Raw genomic sequence first — 21,005 nt, forward strand, 5'->3', positions numbered from 1 at the left:
AACACACACAAACGTATGATGGTGAATGGTTTATTCAGACTGTAAATAAAGGTTTTAGCAAACCATTCTGATGGGGGGGAAGGGGGCAGAAATGAACCAAGAAAACCAAACTGAAATGGGAACTCAGCAGCATTCAGATCCTTAAATCAACCTACGTCTCTAAAAGCAATTAATCGGGTCCCATTTTACTGTGAAATTTCCTCCTACAGACTAGGTCCTGATACCTAGTTACATTACTCACATATCCAGAGACCTGCCCACCTTATTCTGCAGAACCCACAGCCCTTTGAGGTCTTCTCAGACCTGACCTTTTGAAGCTCCCCAGATTGTAACTGCTGCTGCTACATTACCAATAGTTTCTAGTATAAAACCAAAAAATAAAATAGTTTGGACAGAACTCTTGGCTGAAAGACTTGGCGTGGACTGCTGAGACCCAGGAACAGGAGCAGCATGGATAGATACTGTTGCCACAAGGACTCCCAGCTGCTTACAGCATGCTTGGTAGTTTCCGCCCATGGAGATCCACTGATCACACCCAGACGCTGAGGCCCGACCCTTTCCCCGTTGTATCTGCAGGCAGCCCTCGGCACCGCAAAATTCAGAGGCCTGCAGAAGACAGAGTGCCCCTTACAGAGCAGAGAATTCTCAACCTGTTTTCTTTCAGTTCACTGTTTTAAGCTTCTTGTTTGATACTTCCTGAGGGCTCTTGGCTTGTTTCCGTTTCTGGCATTGAGTTTCCTCATTCTCACCACCAGCCAGTTTGTCCAAGACTATCGCAGCCTCCTTCAGAAGGCGCTGCTCCCGTTTTTCCTTCCGCTCCTCCATCTCTACTATGTCATCTGCAAACAAAGCCTTCAGAGGTGGGATCAGCTTTGGGATAGTTGGAAAGTCTCCAAAACGTACCTGAAATAAATTGGGCACAGGAGCAACTGTTTGAGAATTGCTTTTTTGCTTTCCTTCCCGCCCCTTTTGCCTGTTCAGCTGGCAGGACGTTGCCCCTTCCTCTGTACAGCACCCAACACTTGAAGGTCTTCAGCTGCACGTACACTAGGCAGGCAGGTGATCATTTTCAACCCTGCAACAGCCAGGCCACCAATCCCACATACCAAGTTACTTATATTTTCCTCACAGGAAAGGATGTGCACATAGTACAGCTTTAACTGGCTAGTGAGCTATTTTCACTGTACTGAAGGCAGTTGTACAAAAAGCAGCTCTACAAGGTTTAGGTTCCCGGATGTCTTTTGCAGAAAGTCATTAAGACAACACATGAACTATGAAGGCAGCAGGACTCGAAGTGAAAATACCTTTTCAGCTAGCAGTAGCAAACAGAATAAAGGTGACATGAGGCAAATATCTAGAATGTTAAGAATGGACAAGAGCCATTAGCACCTGTCTTGAATTGAAACTGCTCACTGTGTGCCACCCATTCTCTCCCATGTCAGGGACACCTCCTGACAGCTGTAAAAGGAGCTGTTTCACAGGAAACTGCTCTCAAAAGGATATAGTGTGTTAATACATCAGTAGAAATGGATAATTTAATTCATGAGCAGCCAGCTCCAAGTAGCACTGAAACCTTTCCCACAGTATGGATCAAAGCTGTCAACTTACCCTCATATGATCAAATGCAATTCCAACCTTCTCACTGAAGTCTTCACTGAACAGTGGGATCTTGGCATACCTCTGGCTGAAGTGATTGAGCATGATGAACTCTGCATTCATCTTCATCCCAATCTGAATTGCTTGGGAGGTTGTGCTGCAAAAGGAACAGAAACATGGCACCGTGCACATTTGTGACACACGGGCTGGCTAATGCTGCCTCTCCAACAGGCCGCAGCAGGCTATGTCTTGCATCTAAGGTCACATCTCACCAACAGCAAGCACTAGATGTAACACCTGCTGGGCACAAGGTGTCCTGCTCTAGCACACAAGCCCAGGCACCTTTTCCTCTGACAACTTGCACAGGTGACAAGTCTCCCACTTGCAAATGACTCAAGAGTGCAGGAAAGACACTAATTAACTTGAAGCTTAATTAAGTGATTTACAAACTGGGGACAAACTCTCATCACTGGGGTGGCAGCAAGTTCAGCTTACGTACAAGAAGCTGCTCTCAAGGCTCCCCACTTCTGCTAGGGGCAGTACTCGCACCACTGACTGAAAAGCCTTTTGAATTGTGCAGCTACTTGACAGGGGTAGGCAACCTTTTGACCTCCTGAGCTTAGTCCTCAAATGCAATCAAGCAGAGAGCCTTTCCTTTGGGCCAGTCTACTTCTAGAGTTATTACTGTCCACTTAAAAGCTTTCCTGATTTCTCTTTGGGAATGTTCAGGAAAGCTGTGAGAGTACAACTGCTACAGCTAGCAACATGCCAGTCTTAGTGCTGAAGAGCTCTGCGCACACCACAGCCTTGGGCCCTTCACCATCAGATCCGAGGTCTGTGCCCAGCTAAACGCTTTTACCTTCCTCACAGTGCTAAGACCGCAGAACACACCCCACCTGTGTGTTTTCTCTATAGCTTCTTTTTCCATGCCATCTTCCAGTGTTGCTTCATGGATCAGCAGAGTAGCATTTTTCCCTGTGTAAATAATTGTACATTCAATCTTCAGCTGAACACAAACTAGTTCCATTGCCTAAATAAGCCTGTGAAGTCTCATCTTTCATCCCCACCCCCCTTAGCCCTTCACTGGGTTGCAGGCATAGCACTAAGGGCTGGGGGTGCCCACTTCGGTTACTAAGTTCAAGGCCTTAATCAAATAAATTCTTCAGAGGGTTTTTGTCACCTACCCATTTTTACTAAGGCCATGCAGGGCATTGTGTCACCAGAATAGACTACTTTCCATCCAGATTTGTGAATCATCGAACATGCAAAAGCATTTTTACAGTGCTGGACTTCACAAGTCTGAAACTGAAGAAGGAACAAGCATTACACCTCAGGTCCCCTCTTGCCCCTTGTTGTAGCACCTGGCCTTGTCAGGTCATGAGCTTACCTCAGCCAAGTCATAGATCTCTAACAAAGAGCTGACAAACCCTTTGACTTTAGGTTTGATGTTCTCACAGCCTTTCACGAGAGACTGGGAAGTAACCATTCTGTGAGGGAGGGGAGAAAAGAGAACTAAGGACAGGTACAAAGTAAAACCTGATCTCACCTTTGAGCAGCCTATTTCTCACAGAAGTTGTCTTCAGTGCCTTACAAACAAAATATTTCAGTTCACTTATGCGTTCTTGCCTTTGCTTTCACTATCCAGCACCCCAGTAACTTCTTCAAACACTTCTTCCCCACTGCTCAATTCCCTCCCTTTCAGGAATCCTTTTACACTTGTCCAACTCCCCTTTCCTAATCTGCATGCAAGTTTCTTAAGTAGCACAACAGAATAACAAACCCTACCCTCTCCTTTGCAAGTCACGCATCACAATCCTACACAGTGGAAGGAGTCAGAGCAGCCTTCAATGAAGCGATGACATCTCCCCACATACCACACAGAACACTCACTTGATGTCTCTGAGAATTTCTTCACAGTGGTTGTGGTACTCATATAGCCAAGGCATGATCTGTTCTGGTGCTACAAGGAACAGAGGGCTAAAAGCCTGACCAAGGGAGGCCTGGAAAAGCAGAGGCAGAAGGAAAATCAGTACTTTGTATACACCAAATCACAAAGAATCGCCTAGGGAAAAGATGGTGCTTTTCCACCAATAAGGGGAAGTTCCCTTCCCCTCACTCCAAAGCAAGTTTAGGAGCAGTGAAACAATAGCACAACTTACAAAAGCTCTCCGCCTCTCCATCAGGATGTTCATCAAGCCCTGCAAAGGTAAGAAAACAACAGAAAGCTATAAACGTCTGGTGCATAAGTAGTAACAGTGCTGCAGCAACTCATCCAGGTGCAGTTTTTGGAAAATATACAGTCAGAAATACCTGACTACTGTTTTTCCAGTAACTACACCTAACTCAACTGCTGGAACACTATCACCACCTATGCCACAAGCTGATGACCAGCAGCCCACACAGAACATGTGCCTCTCAGCCTTTCTCAGTGCTATGTCTGCTCCCAAAAGAAAGGCGGAGGGCAGAAAGCCCCCAGCCAGCATCTCAGTCCCAGACTGGTTTCCAGACTGAAGACAGCAGACCTGTGAACAGCTTGGCTTCATCAGGCCCAATCTCAAACAGACCAACTGGTCCTTCTGTGACAGTTTATTGCAAAGCACTGAAGGAAGTTGGGTTGGACACTGATTAAAAAAAAAAAAAAAGTGTTTGGATGATCCTGGCAAGTCTACAGGGACCACTAACAGGAAGCAAAAGGGGATTAGAAACAGACATGCAGCAGTGGCTGGGGAGCACAGAGGGGAAACTGCAGCCCTTAGGAGCCAGGCAGCCTACAACATTAACTGCAGCTACACACATCCAAATCCCAAACAGCAGAGCAGGCCAGCACACAGCCCCTTCTCCTTCCAAGGCATTAAACCTACCGAATGATGATCGGTATGCATGTGAGACACAAACACAGCTGCTATGTTACACAGCTTTTGGTCAACTTGGTCTCCATAGTGGCGACAGAGCTGTCCAAACGTTCCTTCCCCACAGTCCAAGAGCAGGGATTGGGTAGAGCTGGCAAGACAAGCAAAGACATTTGGCAGTCATTGGATGAGTTCTGACCAGTGCCTATTCAGAGTGGGGGAATCTTTTGGGTTGGAGGTCAGAGAGTTCTCAGTGCTCTACCTCTACTGCTACTCCAGTCCTACTAGCCGAGGTTCTAGAAAGACTGCATAACTCATTCTGGTATTGTGTTGATGCTGAACACACTCTTAGGGCAGGCAGCAAAATGAATGAAGGCATTAAGTGCTTGTCTTTACAAGTAGCTCTCAAGTCTTCCCCACCTACAGAGAGACAGGTGCCTGAAACAGAAGTCCTACAGACTCCACCATAGGGGCACTCGCCTTGTGTGTCATTGACACTGTTGTCAAAACAGCCCTTGGGCAATACCCTTGAGATACTGAGCCTCCCTGAGCAAAACAAATGTGAAATTAGGATTTACCTAATATTTACCAGCGTGGAACTGACATTTCGGATTTTCATTGGAATTGCTGATCCTGTTCCCAAGAATACAATTTCGGGATAAGCATCCATTTTTTCTGCAGAAGACACACAGTAAGAATTTGTAAGCAGGTGTTATCCACATACTGCCTAGTCAGACATGGTTCAGTTCAACAGCACAGCATCTCCAGAGTCTATATGCCCAGTACATTCCTTTTTGCCTGGCTCAGCCTCTGGCTTTCTCAATGTATCAGAATTTACAAGGGAAGACAGGGCAGGTACTATCAAGAAAGCACAGCAGAACACATAGCTGCATATACCAAGGAAGGCACAGGAAGACTCTGCTTGCTGGAGAACACAGATCTGCTAATTCAAGAGGGACCTAGCTGCTGTTCCACAGTGCCCTAACTTTCTGGATGAGGATTCGTAGTGAGTCAGTGGTGCTGTACCATACCATAAAGCCTCACTACCACCAGTGCAACTGAAATTCACACACACACACAGAACTGTAGGTGTTGGAAGGGACCTCCAGAGATCATCGGGTCCAACCCCCCTGCCAAAGCAGGTTCCCTAGAGCAGGCTGCCCAGGTAAGCATCCAGACGGGCCTTGAATATCTCCAGAGAAGGAGACCCCACAGCCTCCCTGGGCAGCCTGTCCCAGTGCTCCGTCACCCTCACCGTGAAGAAGTTCTTCCGCATGAGAATGCCTTACAAGGAGCTAGTTCTAGAGGAGGACATCTCCCAAACATATGGGCTTGCACTTTGACTGCTATGACGGCATTCAATGCAAGTGGAGCTCTGGTCACCACAAATAACACACAAGTGCTACAACTCAAACTGCCCCCAACAGTGCTTAATCCCCAAATCTAGCAGCTTTAGAACAACAGAACAGAAGACTGCATAACTCAACAGACACAATCTGAGTTTGGGCTCAGCCTGAAATCTACACAGCTCCAGCAGGACTTAAGAGCACCTCTCGGGCAGCAGGAAAACTGAACGTTCACAGCTCTGCTGGGCTCTAACGCGCTGGTTCATTAAGACCTCCTACTTGTCATGACACTTAGCCAAGACAAGCTGCTGATCCTTACCTGGTACAGCAGGCAGGCTCTCTTTGCATTCCTTCACACGAGCCTGGAAGTCAGGGAGATCCAGGGCTTCAGCAACAAATGCATCATGATCACAGACAGTCACCGCATCTCTGAAAGAACAGGCCAGGTATCAGGATGGGGCATGGAATGGAACAACAACAACAAAAGAGCACCTTGCTCTGGAAGTAACTGTACCTTACAATAGCCTTACAACAAAGGGTCAAACGCTCTTTCCAGGTTTCATTTTGAACAATGGCATATATTCATGAGTATGGCATGGGCCAGAAAGGCTTGGTTAGGCTGAGCCACCCCAGCAATATAATCATCCCACCAAACTGAAGGTGCTCATGTAAAAGCACTATGTTCCCCTGCACTGTCCAGGTCCAGAGGGCTGTCAGACACTAGAGGGCTCTGCAAAGCCCTGCATGGGAAGCAGGGAGACTCCTGGAAGAGCAATCCACAAAATCACACACAGCATGGTTGAGGCTGGCAGGTACCTCGAGATCAACTAGTCCAACACCCTTGCTCAAAAGCAGGGTCACCTAGAGCATGTTGCACAGCATCACAGCCCGGCAGCTTTTGAATATCTCCAGAGCAGGAGACTCCACTGCCTCTCTGGGCAACCCGTTCCAGTGCTCTGTAACCCTCACAGTAAAGATGTTTTTCCCCCCTCATATTCAGATGGAACTTCCTGTGTTTCAGTTTGTTCCCATTGCTTCTCATCCTATGATTGGGCACCACTGAAAACAGCCTGGCTCTGCTGTCTTGACACCATCCCTTAAGGTACGTATGCACATTGATAAAATCCCCTCTCAGCATTCTCTTCTCCAGACTAAACAGGCCCATCTCTCTCAGCCTTTCCTCATAAAAAATACATTCCATTTTCCTAACCATCTTCACTGGACAAGCTCCGGTACCTCCATGTCTCTCTCATACTGGGGAGCCCTAAACTGGATGCCGTACTCCAACTGAGGCCTCAACAGGGCTGAGTAGAGAAGAAGGATCACTTCCCTCAACCTGCCGGCAACAGTTTTCCGAATGTACCCAAGGATAACAGTAGCCTTCTTGGCCACAAGGACACAATGCTGGTTCATGGAAAGGGCTCCAGGCACCAGTCAGAAGCTGGGGGGTCCTGTGTCCTCAGTCTGCATTATAGCGTATACAGTACAGCAGGCCTCCAAGTACCTTTAAAACAGGAACTTAAGCTCTTCTTTTTATCTGGGAACTCATTCTGCCTGAGAGCCAGAAATTCGAGTCTAGACAGCTGCTGTTCTCTTATATCATGTCCCTCTGCCCTCAAAAGCCTCATTCAACGGCTTTTCCTATTCATCCACAAAGCAAGCAACAATGTAGGAATCTGCATCTGTTTGACCACCTGCAGCTTTCAGCTGATACCAGGCTTTCTGGGTGTTCAAATGGTAGATTTTTCACCAGGCTTCCTGAACAATCTCTCTCTGCCACCATTTGCTCTGCCAGAGCCACAGTTGGATGCGCAGCACTTAAGATCAAAGCAGAGGACAGAGGCAGGCACATGAGGCTACCAAAGCAAGGGATGAAAATCCTCCAAAACCACTGGCCAGGTGATGTTTTCAGCAGTTCACTCATCCACGTCCTCATATACCTTTTCTTAGGCTTTCAGGGACTGGGACAAGAATCTGCAAATGATACCTACATATTGCCTTCCTTCAGCATAGAGTAACATTGAAAACATGGCTCAAGCCACCACTCAAAAACTGGGAACCCACAAAGATTCCCACTGACCTCTGCCACTCCTGTTGGGGTCTGAACTGGTATTTCAAAAGGCACTCTCCTCGCACAATGGGCACTCTACATACAGCGTCTTCTTCCTACAGAGAGAAGTGACATTAAACACATGCTTCACTCAGGGGAGAGGTACACAGGCAAGCAGCGCCTTGCCTACCTTACTCTGGTAGGTGGTGAGTAGAGGGAAGATCTCTGGGTGGATGAGGTTCAGCTGGGTTTGAATCTTGTAGCTACGTGGGTTGTGCACTGCAGAGCACTTTTCATTGAGCACCAAGTGCTGAGTTCCAGGTCCAAATCTATAAGGCAACGATAAAATATACAAAGTTTTAGCCCTGTGATGCTGATACCCAGCATCTAATCCTACTCTGGGAAGCACACACAACAGTGGCAATGCCCAACAACGACAAAGCCAAGTAGTCAGAAGGCCACGCACCTTTCCAGCCATTGCTGGTAACGGCTGTCCCGAAGCACTGATTCTGGAGTCATGTGAATAACCATGGCCACCTGGTTCTCAGGAAGCCCTTCCTGGTACCTGTAGCACATTCAAATACAGGAAGGATGGCTGAGCACTGATCCTTCATCACCCTGCTATCCCCCACCACTCCAGCCTTGGTACATCCCCCAGAAGAACGCAGACACAGATCTCAAGAGCACAGCCCAGGAGCTTGATGCTCCCCGCCACAGTGGGCCCAAGGCTCCCTTCTGAGGGCTCAAGCCAGTTGTTCGCAGACACCTCCCCTCTTCCACAAGCAACAACATAGGCAGAGCCTTTCAGAAGCCTGATGTGCCTCTGCACAAGCCCCACAGAGATGTTTGGTGTAGTCTAAGCATCCAGGCTCACCACACAGGAAAGCAACATCTGCTCTGCTCCACAGCACTACATCAGTGCAATTTTCCTCATCTGAAGGGCCTGGTAAGACAGGCCTGTCACAGTTACAGAACCCCACAGGTTCTGCACAGACATCTTCCCCCAAAAACCTCAGGTCACCCAGCTCTGCTACCTTCGGAAGGTCTCATTTTCACAGACAGCATCCACAAAGCCCTCATGAGGACATTCCAGTACAATGAACACTGGGCCGGGATCAGTTGGGGTGCACAGTTCTTCAGGCGAGAGCTGCAAGCAGATACACAAAAACCACACCATGGTCAAGCTGTATAAGCTACCATTCATACACTGTCACATCAGGCTCAGCAGCTGTTCTACCAGCAAGCCCCAGCAGGTTGTCAGGACTCACAGAATCATCACTAAGCAGCCTCACTCCACATTTGGCAAACAAGCCAATGCAGTTCTTGTTCCCATTCTGCCCTCCCAATACACAGGTTTGCATTTTGCTGTGTCACGGGAAATCTTAGTTCTGGTCTTAGAACAAGCAATAAGCCATGTCAAGAATGGAATTTTAGCAGCTTCTAGGTTCCCACTGCAGATTCAGGTGCTATTAACAGCTTGCTCAAGAATCACAGAATTGTAGAGGGTGGAAGGGACCTCAGGAGATCATCAGGTCCAACCCCCCTGCCAAAGCAGATTCCTCAGAGCAGGTTGCCCAGGTAGGCATCCAGACAGGCCTTAAATATCTCCAGAGAAGGAGACTCCACAACCTCCCTGGGCAGCCTGTTCCAGTGCTCCGTCACCCTCACCGTGAAGAAGTTCTTTCGCATGTTGGTGTGGAACTTCCTGTGCTCCATCTTGTGGCCACTGCCCCTTGTCCTGTCCCCGCAGACCACTGAAAAGAGGTTGGCCAAATCCCTCTGTCTCCCACACCTCAGGTATTTACAAACATTGATGAGATCCCCTCTCAGCCTTGTCTTCTCCAGGCTGAACAGACCCAGGTCTCTCGGCCTTTCCTCACAGGGAAGATGCTCCACGCCCCGGATCGTCTTTGTGGCCCTCCGCTGGACTCTTTCCAGGAGATCCCTGTCTTTCTTGTACCGGGGAGCCCAGAACTGGACACAGTACTCCAGGTGAGGCCTGACCAGGGCAGAGTAGAGGGGAAGGATCACCCCCCTTGACGCTCCTTTTAATGCACGTCAGGATCCCATTGGCCCTCTTGCCACCAGGGCACACTGCTGGCTCATGGCCAACCTGTCGTCCACCAGGACCCCCAGGTCCTTGTCCTCAGAGCCCCTCTCCAGCAGGTCATCCCCCAGCCTGTACTGATACATGTGGATGTTCCTTCCCAGGTGCAGGACTCTACACTTGCTCTTGTTAAACCTCATTTGGTTTCTTCCTGCCCATCTCTCCAGCCTGTCCAGGTCTCGCTGAATGGCAGCACAGCCTTCTGGCGTGTCAGCCACTCCTCCCAGCTTTGTGTCATCGGTGTACTTGCTGAGGGCAGACACTATTCCCTCATCAAGGTCGTCGATGAAGATGTTGAACAAGACCGGACCCAGCACCAACCCCTGGGGAACGCCGCTAGTCACAGGTCTCCAGCCAGACTCTGCACTGCTGATCACCACCCTCTGAGCTCGGCCAGTCAGACAGTTCTCAACCCACCTTACTGTCCACTCCTCTATCCCACACTTTCTCAGCTTTGCTAGCAGGATGTCATGGGAGCCAGTAATAAGGAGTATCAAAAAGAAAAGAGGCTCTGCAAAATTCTAATGACAAAGATATGTCAGTCCTATCCCCTAGGTTAGGATCTTCACTTACGGATCACCCATGACATGGACAGGGCAAACTCTGCCTCTCACTTCAAACTAACATCTGAGTAAGACCCTGCACTCAGGAACCACTTAAAATCTGTGGTCTAAGAGCTGAAAAAAGAGTAAGGAGGCAACAACAGCTACACAAGCACTCAAACACCAAATTTAAAACACACAGGGATCAACTCCATTCATTCAAGGAGTCGGCTCTGAGGACTTGTGATGGAGAGGCTCAGAAGCCCTAACAAACTGCAGGCATACATCCATAGCCACAAATGAACTTGTGTCAGAGCTACTTCTCTAATCACACCCCTGCAACAGCCCCAGCGTCACAGGAGCCACTTTCAGCAACAGCTTGGGGCTGAAAACAAGGGCCAGTCACCAGAAGTAGCCACTCAAAGCTCAGAAACAGCAGAAGAACAAACACATTAGCAGAGATGAGAGGGAATAAGCAGAAAACCATCACCCATCCTTGCCTTAAGAACAAGGATTAAAAAACAGACAAACAAAACGCACCCACAGCTGGAATTGTCCCAATGCCCACTTGTAACCAGTCTTTTTCTGCGGTATGCTGTGCCATCCTCCCGCCTTCACTGGACCCCCAGGACGACACTAAACCATAGCAGAAAACACACATTCGTCTTACCTCCCTGCCTTCGAAAGTGATGCTCTCCCCATTTTTAAGAGCTGTAATTATGGGCAGAATGGCTGGAGTTCCCCTGAAAACAAGGCCACCGAAACTTTTAGCTTGGCATCATCAATATGCCTGGGCTTGCCCCATCCCACAGGCTGGGCTCCTGTACTTACACTGGCAGCCCCATCTCCTGTGCTTTAACTGCTAGAAATTTTCCCTTCCTTGGATGAATCTGAAAAAGTTAAAACAACCACAGAAATTATGAGTGACATAAAAAACATTAAATCATGCCGGGAAATAAGATCCATGTTCTTCCAGTTTAGCTGTTTCCCCAGAAGCCAAGGGATTTTTTCATTATTTCCCCCTTTTCCCTTCAATACCAGATCCTGAGAAACAAAGCCTTCCCCACTGTTCCAGTTAAGACGAGGGAAATCCAGTGTTCTGTATGTACACCATTCTGGAGACATGAAACAGCGAGTTTTTAACAAATCATCTTCTAGACAAGAAGGCGGAGTAGTTTTATACAATGTTCCACAGGCAGCAGTCTAACTTAGTCCCCAGAAGCTATCACCAGACCTTTTGGTTCTCCAGGATCATGTTACTGCTTCTCTCTTTCTGTTTTACTGATGCAAGTGGGACAGACTTCCCCTAACATAAGCATCAAGCAAGAATGGAACTTGTATACTCTTAGTTGGCTGCTTTTTACAAAGTGCCACTGGAAAAAAAAAAAAGTTTACACTGGTTCCTACTCATACTACAGCTCCTCTGACCTTTGCAGAGTAGAACCACAAATACCTTTTGAAGCCCTGCATGGAAATACTACTGCCAAGTATATCTATTTAGCAAGATAAAATATTGATCAAGAGATCTCTGTGGTCAAGCATACTTTACAAAGGAAAGCCATCACCAGATCAGGATGCCTGCTGGCACGTTTCTGCTCATCACCTGCAAAAGAAAGCAAAACTACTGAGTATCTTCAATGACTGCCACTTCCCTTAAAGCTAAGATGATTTTTTTTTTTTGCTGTAGCAATAACAGAAGCAACATCATCCAGCCAACTTGCAGCTATCAGCAAAGCGTTCCAAGCACCTAAGACCAGAGAATCCACAGCTTCAGGTACAAAATTAAAATAAATAAAACACAAGTTTGAAAATTTATCAATCCCAATATCCACTCATAATTATATTGCAAAGGCTGGAGCACCCACTCCAGCCAGGAGTAAATCACTACACTGTCTAAGCACACCCCAGGCAGGAATCATGCCCTATTTCTAGGCCTTAATAGTTCTGCATCAAGTTCCAAAGTACCAGAACTCAATTTGCTCATTGTAATTCTGCAGCTGAGCTCCTCTACAGACCTCACTGCCACAAGACAAACAGCTTGGAGGACGTATGACCGTTTCAAGAAAGGTAAGAATTTTCCATTGTTTTTACCTGTTTCCTTTGGGCTTTCTCTTCCTTTGCCCTCATCCAAGCTTGGATGCGCAGCTCTTGGAGATCCAGGCTCTGTGTCACCTTTTGGACTATTTTCACCTTGTGCTGATAATCCCGGACTCTGAGGAAACATACTTTCAGCATCTAGTGGTTTTCCTGTCCCAGATTGAAGAAAATGAGACAAATCACTCAAATTAGACAAATAGGAAAAGCATGGGCAGTATTTCCTCTTCCATGACATTCATGTTCAAACTGTACCAGAAGACAGTTTGACTGTCTCCCCCCAGTTTGACTTGCTCTTGCATGCACCAGCCTCTTAAACGTCTGACAGCACCTGAAGTCCTTCAGGTTCCCTCAGTAAGTTTGCAGATGACACCAAGCTAGGTGCGTGTGTCGATCTGCTCGAGGGTAGGAAGGCTCTGCAGGAGGATCTGGATAGGCTGCACCGATGGGCTGACGTCAACTGTATGAAATTCAGCAAGGCCAAGTGCCGGGTCCTGCACCTGGGGCGCAATAACCCCAAGCAGAACTACAGGCTGGGAGAGGAATGGTTGGAGAGCTGCCAGGCAGAGAAGGACCTGGGAGTGATGGTGGACAGTCGGCTGAATATGAGCCAGCAGTGTGCTCAGGTGGCCAAGAAGGCCAACGGCATCCTGGCTTGTATCAGAAACACTGTGACCAGCAGGGCTAGGGAGGTGATCGTCCCCCTGTACTCGGCTCTGGTGAGGCCGCACCTCGAGTACTGTGTTCAGTTTTGGGCCCCTCGCTACAAGAAGGACATCGAGGTGCTTGAGCGGGTCCAAAGAAGGGCGACGAAGCTGGTGAGGGGCCTGGAGAACAAGTCCTATGAGGAGCGGCTGAAGGAGCTGGGCTTGTTCAGCCTAGAGAAGAGGAGGCTCAGGGGTGACCTTATTGCTCTGTATAAGTACATTAAAGGAGGCTGTAGCGAGGTGGGGGTTGGCCTGTTCTCCCACGTGCCTGGTGACAGGACGAGGGGGAATGGGCTAAAGTTACACCAGGGGAGTTTTAGGTTAGATGTTAGGAAGAATTTCTTTACTGAAAGGGTTGTTAAGCACTGGAACGGGCTGCCCAGGGAGGTGGTGGAGTCACCATCCCTGGAAGTTTTCAAAAGACGTTTAGATGTAGAACTTAGGGATATGGTTTAGTGGGGACTGTTAGTGTTAGGTTAGAGGTTGGACTCGATGATCTTGAGGTCTCTTCCAACCTAGAAATTCTGTGATTCTGTGATTCTGTGAAAACAGCTAGACTCTGCCAAAGTTATGTCTGTGCCCTACGTATTGCAGCCTTCAGTAGTAAGAAAACTCAGCTGGCTAATAAAGCCAGATTCAGTCATGTTTCACATGCCATTCTTTACCCACAACAAAAGGAACAAAGGCTGACTCAGCATGTCTTCTTTCTTTGAAAGAGATCCTTCTGCTGAGGACAAGTAAATTCATAAGCCTCTCCTTACTCAAGCTTGCAAAGCTTGCTATTTGAATCACCTTAAGTACAATTTACTGAACAAGTGCTTTTCCTGTCTGCCTACAGCATCACATGCTCACCTATAAGAGGTATTTGGTGGACTGTCATCGTCTCATCCTTATATTCCAGCTCTGTGTGCAACTGCATAGCTGAAAAGAAATCAGAAACAGTCACTGAGAAGTTCAAAAGAACATATTCATGCTCTACAAGAATATCAGAAAAGCGTATTTTCCTCTGTTAAAGAAAACCTGCTGAACGTCTCCCTTTCCTTTCCCCACCCCACTGCAAAGATCAAAGAATAATTAAAGCTCTTAACACTGACCACATTAACAGTCCTTAACACCATGGTAAACAAGCTCACTGGCAGACTCTGGGAGCAAACTGCCTTAACACTGCTTTAAACCTGAGTTCCATCAGCTAGTCTGGCAGACTGGCAGCTGCCTGACAGAACCAGAGTTAGAAACACTTTTTTCTTCCAAGCAGTTCCTGGGATGGGTTTGGACACTGCATCAGATCAAAACAGCTATTTAAAACCACCTTCGAATGGATGTAACTAGAGTCTTTATTCTGAAGTTGTTAACATTCAATGCAGCTTTAGCTACAGCTGAAACAAAAACTTAAAAGCTTACGTTAGCTGCGCTCCCCTGATGTACCTACCTAAATCCATTCTTTTAAGGGGTCCAGGAAAGAGACGAATTGCTTTCAAGTAGTTTTGCTGGAAAAGAAACAGTGAGTCAGGAGGCCACCCCTCAGCAGTGCAAACTACAAGTACCACTTTCAGAAGTTAAAACTTACTTTCATGAAGCCAAGGCATCAACACCCCTCGAGAGAAAACTGGCAGCATGCAGCCAGCCAGAAAGCACCGGGCAGGTGTCCCACCTCCAGTGGGCATCACCAGTTCAGACAAAGAAAAATGAAGAACCATTCCTCCCATCCCTTGAATCACCATTCCCTCCCACTAAATACTGAGAAGAAATTAAATAAGGAGGAAGACTGGAAAATTTCTGCTTAAGGCAATCATTACCAGCTTAATACCATGGCTTGGCTGGCTATCAGATACCAACTTCCTATCAAAAGAGGACGTGGGGAGGAAGAGCAGTCAGGAGAACAAAGGATGCTCTTTTTTGTTCCTGAAATTTTCCAGAATACTAACTGACAAGAAAACTTTAGAAGAAGCCTGATGCTGTCTCGCGCGTAACTGAAAAGATTTGTTTTTTAAACCTTCCCAGCAGAGTCTTCAGACTGGCATTAAATCAGGCCGGCACCTTATACCTCTAAGATGATTCATCGATACCTCTAAGGTGATTCACTGCCTTGACACCAGCTCTCCCAGTTGCAAAGTAAGCATCAATATGTGAAGGCTTTTCTCCCCTTTCTGCAAGCTTCCACTACTTACCAGCTTTGGTGGCCCTAGGAAAACACATCTTTGAAGCCCCATAGCCTTTAATGTGAGAATCATACCTAAAACACAGCAGAGAAACAGCTTTATCACAGACCCACTGACAGATCGTACCAGAAAGCTGCCTCTTGCTGCCAAGGAGCACTGGGCATCTTGTGAAGACCAGGCCCAAACCTGGATCCAAACTCAATTCTGCCACAGCCTTGTGGAAGCTTCAATGAGTCGCATATCTCTGCAGACACAGACAATACCTACAGATCTTGAAAACACCCACGGATCTCGATAGCCATAACGTGAGATAAGTTACCTGGGGAGCCTGTTAGCCTCCTACTTTTTCGGGGAGATTCCCAGCATCGTAATGAACAAAATCCTAGACGATCTGCTCTAACCTCCGCCTACTTTGAGAACAAGCACGGAGCAGAACCCTTCCACCGTAAATCGGCCCGACTCACGAACGTCTCCGGGCTGGGCTGGCAGCGCCTGCTCTCCGCAGCCCTTGGGGCCGGCAGCGCCTCTCCCCCCGGGCGCCCCGCGCTCTGACCCCGCCGCCGGCCCCAGCCCTGCCCCCTGCCCCCCCGGAGCCCCCCTCCCGCCGCTCACCCGGCAGCCCGCCGACGTTGGCCCACGCCAGCCTGCTGAGGAAGACGCAGTCCAGGTGCGAGATCTTCAGCCTGCCGACACAGCGGGCGCTCAGCGGGGCCCGGCGCCGCCCGGCCCGGCCCGGCCCCGCACCCTTGGCGCTGCTCACCTGTGCTCCTGCATGGCCCGCTGCGCGCCCTCGCCGCAGTTGAAGAGGTACCTGCGGGGAGGCCGCCGTCAGCGCCGGCCGCCGCCGCCGCGCCCCCGCCCCCGCCCCGCGCCGCCCCCGGCCCCAGCGCCTCGCTCACCGGTTGAACTCGGAGAAGACGAACACGGAGGCCCCCGCGTCGCGGCCGCCCGCGGCCACCACCTGCGCGTACACCGTGCTGGGCCCCCCCAGCGCCGCGCCCGCGCCGCGCCGCCGCTCGCGGGCCCACACGTGCCGCGGGACGCCCCGGGGCCGCCGCGAGCCGCCCCCCGGCCCCGGCCCCTCGGCCATGGCCATGGCCCTGCCCGCGCCCCCCCGCCCCGCCAGGCCGGCCCGCAGCGCCCGCGCCAGCCTCCACATGCGCCGCGCCGCCGCCCCCGCCACGTGACGAAGGAGAGCCAATGAGAAGGGAACGGCGGGCCCCGGGCGAGCGGCCGCTGTCACGTGACGAGGGTTCGCCAATGGGAATCGCCCCGCCTGGGGCTGCGCTGAGGGGCGGGGCCCAGCGGGTGCTCGCGAGCGCCCAGCACCGCCCCCCAGCACCGCGCACCCCCCCCGCCCCCCTCCCCCCGCCGCCTGAGGCGGGCCGGGCCCCGCGGGCGGGGGCGTCCCAATGGCGGCGGGCGGGGGGCCGGGGGCCGGGCCCTGTCCCCAGCGTGTCCGAGGCCCCGCTCACGAGGCCCCGAGCAGCCCGGTGCGGGCAGGAGGCGCCTCGCCGTTTCCCTGCTCTTCACCAGCTCCTCTGCCCTACGAGCCTGGCTCGGGCCTGTTCACAAGCACGAGCTGGCCCAGGCCGCGGCTTTGTTTATCTCCGAGCTCTCTCAACCCGCTCAGAGCTCTCTGGGGCTTTCCCTTTCCGTTTGCTTCAGAAAGAACCGCTAAATGTTACTGTAAGCAGAGTACCCCAACATAAACGACCCGAACCATCAATATGCCTTTTCTTCCTTACTTCCAAAGGCGAACCTTATCTTTCCCAGCCCTCTGCTTTCCAAACACTCTCCCTTTATTCTCAGTGCCAATGCTCTTCCCTTTCTTCTCCAGAGATCCAAGCAAGCAGTTTGAGCGGGGACCTGCCCACGAGCTCAAACCTCCAGCCCTGCTGTGGCTGTTTACAGATGTTCTGTCAGTCTTTGTTCAAATCCATAACCCCTTTCCACCTCTCCAGACTCCCATCTCTTCACACAATAGCTCAAATCAGCATGTTTTTGTTTGTTTGTTTGTTTTTTCCTGCACTTCTGGATGAAATAAAGGGATTGTTTCTCCGAATGGCAAGCCCTGTGTTCATGCACATTTTCCACATTAGAGTCCTGCAGCCTAAAGCTCCCTCACAGCATTTGGCTCTGCTCCGTGAAGCCACACAGGAAGAGAAATCAGTTTAGGTCTTAAATTGTTTCCCAAACTCAAATGCAGTTGGAGTTTCCTAAAGGTGAGTGTACTGGATCTGTGCATTCCTGCCCCTTCTTCCCTTTCTCAACGATTTTCTGCTAGGTGAATAATTAGGAAGTATGAAAACAACTGACTTTTTATTTATTTATTTTTTTAACACCTCTGGGAGCACAAAAGCTTTCTTAGGGCTCTGACCAGCTGGCATGGGATTTCCAGCCAAAATTTCTTTAGTTGATAACTTAATGCTGGTTGTGTGGTATTTTTAGTCAAATATTTCCTGGCAATTTTGTTTAACCTTGCTGGCTTGACTTTATGTGCACAGTCTAGTGTTTAGAGCTGTGATTCCAGCAAATTCTGGAAAATAACAAAACTACCTGCAACATCTCAACAGTCTTGTGAGGATTTCACATGAAGTAATTTAAAAACTTTGATTCTGAATAGATATTAGTGACAGCACAGTACTGTCCTTTGCAATTTCAGCTGTAACGTTTTCATGGCAGCTCACATTCTGGGAAGAAATTTCAGACTGGTTCAGAGTTCAGAAGGAGACGTATTCTCATTTACAGTTGTGCTCCTTGTTTTGGGTGAGTGTCCTAGTCCTACAGATTTTCTGGCAGAGAAGTAGGGACGTCCCAGGGCTTAGCTCCTGCAGTACTTATAAAATGAATGGCTCATGCATTTTGCCAACTTAACTGTCATGATTCAGATTTCCTTGGAAAGCTATCTTTGGAATTACAGGCAGGGTGCTTGGTAAAGCTGGGGAAGATCTTGGGTTCAAATATTGGGCATGACCTTGTATACGTTGGGAATAGTTTTAAATCCTGGATGTTAAAGCTATCCCTTTCTTCTCAGGGTAATCTGGAACAACAGCCGTGATCCATCAGTGCACGTTTTGGGTGCACAGAGGCAGTGAGCTTTGTCTGGGTGGTGGTGAGGCCCAGGAATTGCCCACAGACATTAATGCTGCAAGCAGCATCTCTGTATTTCTCAAAAGCACTTATATGGTGCTACAAGGACTGACTGAAGATATTTTTTGCCCTGTAAGCTTCCACTGCATGGAGGTCCTGCACTGGCATGCTGCTCTGCAGCACAGGGCAGGCTTCCCAAGCCCACCTGTGGTGGCTGCGGAGGGTGTGAGAAGCACACCCAAGAGTTTCTCCCAAGAAGCTGCAAGCAGAGCAGGGACTGAGGCCTCTTGCAGGAGGATGTTTGACACCAGTGTGACAACGGGCAGCACCCTGCAGAGGAGGAACCCCCACCTCCCTGCCCAATAACGGGCCAAGGGCTTGCTCTCTGGTCTAGCTGAAGCTGGACGTCTAAACCTCCTGCTTGCACATTCTCCTTCTGTGCTCCTCCTGCTTACGTAAAGCCTGTGGGCTGTCCCCAAGTCATTCTTATCCCATACCTCCCAACTGCAGCACTGGTGCTTAATAGGGGCTGCCTGCAAGTGATCATCAGTGATCTGGGAAGCCATGGTCAGTCAGGGCTCCTGCCAGGCTGGGATGGGGCACGAAGCTGAGCATCACTACAGGAGCAGGCAGCACTGGGGCAACTGGGTCACCTGGAACAGCTCTTCCAACCCTTTGATCACCATTGTAAAATTACAGTCTCATTTTCCCCTAATGCCTCATCTTTCTAGCTTGTGAAGATCACATACAATAATCAGCCCCAGCTTGGGGAGTAGTTATGAAATCAGTGCTGCCTGGGGCTTGTGAGGAAACATACCCCATCTGGCCTTACTTAAATAATGCACAGTAATGCGGAGTTTGGTTAACTAATTCAGCTGAAGCGATAACATCAGCTGTGCCATAAGAGAGATTTAAAAGTAATATCCCAATAGATGCCATGAACAAACAAGGGAGGGTGCTTATCTCTCAGACTTTTCCCCAGATGAAGCCAGTGCTTCAATTTGTTTGCTAATCCAGAGGCTGTATATTACAGTGATTATCCATTATCCTCTGTAGTCTGGAGTTTTATTAAAAGAGCAGATTTACATGTAGATTAAAGATGACACAGGACAATATGAAGAGTTTAGGTGGGTCAGTGGTGCACTGAGGCTTCCTGTTGCTTCTGAAAATAACCAGCCCAGCTATGATAAGAAGCAACGTGAAAGGAAGACATTGAGAGCACAGCAATAACCACAAATAAATGGTCTCGGGCAAGGGGGTTTCCCCAGAGAGGGAAACTGTTGGGTGTGCAGCTGGAAGAGCTCAGCTGGTGCTCAGTGCATGTGTCCTCTGCACCAAAGTGGTTGGGTATTGCAGGGCGTGCTCAGGAGCCAGCCCTTAATGTGCTTCGAGGCATAGCCCAGCACTGGGCAGGTCCCTCTGTAGCTCAGCAGTGGCAGCGGTGGTCAGGAGTACCCCACCAGCAGCCCGAGGGACTTCCTTGCAGGATGCTGCATGGCCCAGGGCATTGGTGCACCAGGACCAGACTGTCCCAGACACCCTTCCCTGCTGCCCCAGGCGAACTCCTGCCTGCCCTGCCAGCACCTCAGGGGCTGTAAACAGCACAAAATTGAATTGCGGATGGACACGTGTCTGGAAGTTGAAACCAGGGTGGAAGTGATCTGCTCCACAGCTGAGAAGGGTATGACATGGCAAAGAGCTGGGATAGACCCGGGGCAGGGTACAGGCTCAGGGCCAAGAGATGAGGTCCTTCCAGGCTGCAGGGAGAGGAGGCCTTGCCAGGAGTGATGCCCCTTGGCATGTCAGCTCTGTGCTTTCTTCCGTGGTCAGCAAAGAAGCCGATGGGGGTCTGACATTCCCGGGGTGGCTGCAGGACAAGCAGGGAGTCGGCTCTAAGTGTCACGTTGTTTCTTCTGTACTGGATGTCAGAGTAATGCCAACAAGAGCTTGGGGATGGGCTGGCATTTGGCAGCGCTGGATTACATAGAACAATTTTCTCCTTTCTCAGTGGAAGCAGGTCCAGATGAGCAGCTGGGGACTCCATGACAGGAGCCCAGAGCTTGTTCTGCCCTGCTGCTCCTTGACTTGACCCCATGGCAGTGGGCACCACCCCTTTGAGCCATGAACACACAGCTTTGGGTGAACTCAGCCCTACTGAGCAGAGGAGCAGATGGTGTGCAAAAGAGCTTGGGATACACCTACACGCATCGGGTGCACAAAGGCACCGATTTGGCAGGCTGGTGCTCCATGCCCTCTTGGATAGGTTGTTGTTTCATCCCATTCCCCTTCCCACCTCCACCACCCTGCGCAGCCATCAGTCACCCACACCACCTCATTTGTCTCCTGCTTAACCCCAGAGCTTGCAGCTGTTGAGTGACTTGTACTTGCACATCAGCCCAGCATGTCCCTTGAACATCACACTGTCCTGCAAAAATGGCATCACTTCCCAGTCTAGGACTGAA

General features: G+C 49.6%; 1 protein-coding gene across 4 annotated transcripts; it reads right to left on the bottom strand.

Moving 5' to 3' along the window:
- Nucleotides 1–14: 14 nt before the first annotated feature.
- On the bottom strand, nt 15–16,624 carry ELAC2 (elaC ribonuclease Z 2). Of its 4 annotated transcripts, XM_038165300.2 has the most exons (24): nt 16,350–16,624; nt 16,211–16,261; nt 16,063–16,133; nt 15,460–15,524; nt 14,721–14,778; nt 14,144–14,212; nt 12,582–12,737; nt 12,035–12,093; nt 11,322–11,380; nt 11,161–11,233; nt 8,876–8,988; nt 8,308–8,406; nt 8,032–8,170; nt 7,872–7,957; nt 6,111–6,220; nt 5,024–5,120; nt 4,458–4,596; nt 3,756–3,794; nt 3,487–3,596; nt 2,984–3,083; nt 2,781–2,901; nt 2,493–2,571; nt 1,609–1,753; nt 15–903 (listed from the first exon to the last, which is right to left on the bottom strand). In XM_038165300.2, the coding sequence occupies exons 1-24, from the start codon at nt 16,607–16,609 to the stop codon at nt 661–663; spliced, it is 2,541 nt and encodes an 846-aa protein (XP_038021228.2). In that variant the 5' UTR covers nt 16,610–16,624; the 3' UTR covers nt 15–660. The 4 variants fall into 4 exon arrangements, with proteins under 4 accessions (XP_038021228.2, XP_071882013.1, XP_071882014.1 ...); XM_072025912.1 differs by lacking the exons at nt 15,460–15,524; nt 16,350–16,624; XM_072025913.1 differs by lacking the exons at nt 15,460–15,524; nt 16,063–16,133; nt 16,211–16,261; nt 16,350–16,624 and adding exons at nt 15,577–15,694; nt 15,770–16,020.
- Nucleotides 16,625–21,005: the final 4,381 nt, after the last annotated feature.

This window comes from Anas platyrhynchos, chromosome 19, assembly GCF_047663525.1.
Source record: "Anas platyrhynchos isolate ZD024472 breed Pekin duck chromosome 19, IASCAAS_PekinDuck_T2T, whole genome shotgun sequence".
Taxonomy (NCBI): Eukaryota; Metazoa; Chordata; class Aves; order Anseriformes; family Anatidae; genus Anas; species Anas platyrhynchos.

What these genes read in the sequence shown, in the direction of transcription:
- ELAC2 (XM_038165300.2), bottom strand. Translation starts at nt 16,609, where the DNA reads ATGTGGAGGCTGGCGCGGGCGCTGCGGGCCGGCCTGGCGGGGCGGGGG. An exon ending in TGATGGCTTTCCTTTGTAAA is followed by an intron (nt 11,381 to 12,034) that starts GTATGCTTGACC and finishes TAACTTTTTCAG; the next exon opens with ATTCATCCAAGGAAGGGAAA. An exon ending in GCTATAGAGAAAACACACAG is followed by an intron (nt 1,754 to 2,492) that starts GTGGGGTGTGTT and finishes TTCCTTTTGCAG; the next exon opens with CACAACCTCCCAAGCAATTC.